Here is a 2,500-nt window from a genome sequence, read left to right as displayed (position 1 = left end):
TATTGAAAAGCACATCTCTTCTAACATGTTATGCTTGAGAGACATGGAGGTAGTTTATTATGTTGCAAACGTTGGTGTTTCTTTGTCATTGCTTGATCTTGAGGCTAATACATACCACTCAGCAACTTACTGTCATTTTTATAGCCATGTTCAATAATTATTTACGTAATTTACGTAACTTGCATAATATGATCCATTGCAAAGATCTTTTTATTACTCTTTGGTTACCTTTCTGGTCTAGGGTTAGAAGGACACAAAGTCTTTGTGAATTCCACACATGCAAATGTAACATGAATCTTGTTTTAAAGGAGATGGGGATGACCCTTCTTTTGAACAGTTATATATGTTTGTTTCTCTTGTAGGCATTTGTATACGCAGTTGTAAGGACTACAGCTAAAAGAGTTCTTGAAGACAGAGACATTTTTTATGAAGATTATGAGCCACAAGTTCTTCCCCTGCCACTCTGCCCCTCTCTTAGTTTGCCTGTCCAGGCTGAGTGGTGGATTGCTGCATACAACTTGTATACAGGAAAATTCAGGTACCTATTAAAATTAATGCAGTCAAATACAATATTTAAGAGAGTTACATGTAAGGCATATATTTTGTACATGTATGTTAAGTTTTGTGCTGAAGCAGGAGGTGTGTTTTTAACTTACTGTGTTGCTTTAAAACCCCCCTCCCCCCAATCACTATAAATGGTTATTGTACCACAGTGACTGTTGCTTACATTACAGCTGCCATTATGACAGTATTGATAAGACTATTGATGTTTTTGTTGCTATTATTAGTGTGCATGACTCTGGCAAGATACACCACACTGTTCAGCTTGGGATGGAAAAAATCCGTGCCTTAGGAGAAAGGCATGGATTACAGGTTCAGCTTCTCATGTACCTTGGAAACACCTTTGGATCAAAGGTTAGCACCCATTAGACATAAGGTAGTATTTTTGAGATGCCTACTGCAACCCGAAGTGAGCTGTTTTCTCTTTTAAATATTATTGTCATCACACAACCACTGCCAAGTATCTTTTCTCCATTAGAGATGATTACAGTAGTTTAAAACCTGGGAGACACTGCTGTCCTGGCGTGCAAAATGTTCACTGCCAGTTGCCATCCACATCTACAAAATGTTGCATGCTTAAGTTCCATAATGGTCTGTGCTAAATAAGCTTATCAGGCTTATAGCGATTATTTTATGGTTTTGTAGAACTGTTTAGGATCAAGAGCTAGCTCAGTGATTCTGTCCTTGGAGAATTAAACATCTGTTGTGGCTTATCGTATAGACAGCAGCGCTTGAAATCATTTGTGCATTTGTCACGGTTTTGTCCAGGTCATAATGCAGATCTAATCTGTACTGGATAAGCACTGGAGTCTTCAATTTTTGACAACTCAGATATGTTCCATATTCAGGGATGGTGCTATTTATGATTACAAGAAAATGTTAACAAGAAAAGAGAAACCTGATTGTTGAAAATGTCATTTACTATGTCAAAAATGGGCTTGCACTTTGTACTGGCTTGCTATGCAAATACATGTACGTACTCTACAGTAGCAGAGCACAGGGCTGGCATTAGTAGCCGGCAGCCGGCGACAATCGCCGGCTACTCTGACGAAAATCGCCGGCTAGTTCACTGACGAAATGACACCAAAAGTTTAGATACCGAACAAGTCTGACCAGCATATTCATTTCCTTGGTAGAAATGTGAAAAGTAAAGTATCTTATTTCCGAATTGCAGGCTTTTCTTCCAAGAAAAGTAATGACAAAATAGGTTTCTTAATACATCACAAAGTCCGCTCCGCGTGCTGAGTAGTTACCAGGACTCCTTTCTGCCGTTACATAACATTTTAGTGTGACATTGCGCGTGACTGAAAAAGCCAATATGGCTGCAAAGAGAAGACAAGGTTTGCTGGATAATTTTTTCACCGTTGTTTCTAGGACGCCAAAAGGTAAGTGTTTAATTTTAACATGTCAACCACAAGGTTTGCCAAAAGTGTCGTTTTTTTGAGGACACAGTTGAAGATGAGGAAGTAGAATTGCACACCGAGGAGGAAATGGCTGAGGAGCAGAACATGGAAGATGTTTATCACATTTTTAACCTGACCGAATGCAGTTCAGACATTGATTCAGTCTTTGGCGCAGAATCGGAGGATGATTTCTAATACTAAACAAATTGCAATTTCTCATTCTATGAGGTAGTTTTCAGTGAGATTTCCTAGCTTGTCCTCAGATGTCAGAGAACTAAATAAAAATCTCTCTCGTTTATACCGTATTCTACAAATTCCAGGAAAAGGCTTACAATAGTATTTGGGCTTCTGTAACCCTAGCAGGCACAGGAAGAGCTCTCGATTGTGATTGTGATTGTCTTTCTGGTGGGAAATACCTCTTGAAAACGATGGAAATGGCATTTGTGAGACCCTGCATTTCAAAATTTTCTCGACAAAGGGGGTGGGGTTGGGGGCCTACCATTTATTATCAGCCATCTCAACTGACTAATCATTAA

General features: G+C 39.1%; 1 protein-coding gene across 1 annotated transcript in view; it reads left to right on the top strand.

Moving 5' to 3' along the window:
* LOC138028353 (E3 SUMO-protein ligase RanBP2-like) overlaps positions 1 to 2,500 on the top strand; it is a 37,639-nt gene that overhangs the window by 17,030 nt on the left and 18,109 nt on the right. Inside the window, exons 18-20 of the mRNA XM_068875853.1 lie at positions 1 to 49; positions 363 to 538; positions 789 to 915. The exon at positions 1 to 49 is cut by the window's left edge and continues 52 nt beyond it. Coding sequence (XP_068731954.1) covers positions 1 to 49; positions 363 to 538; positions 789 to 915 — 352 coding nt within the window. The remainder of the gene's footprint in view (positions 50 to 362; positions 539 to 788; positions 916 to 2,500) is intronic.

This window comes from Montipora capricornis, chromosome 13, assembly GCF_036669925.1.
Source record: "Montipora capricornis isolate CH-2021 chromosome 13, ASM3666992v2, whole genome shotgun sequence".
Lineage (NCBI taxonomy): Eukaryota > Metazoa > Cnidaria > Anthozoa > Scleractinia > Acroporidae > Montipora > Montipora capricornis.
The sequence above is the reverse complement of the archived record's forward strand: the minus strand, read 5'-3'. Positions and strand labels throughout refer to the sequence as shown.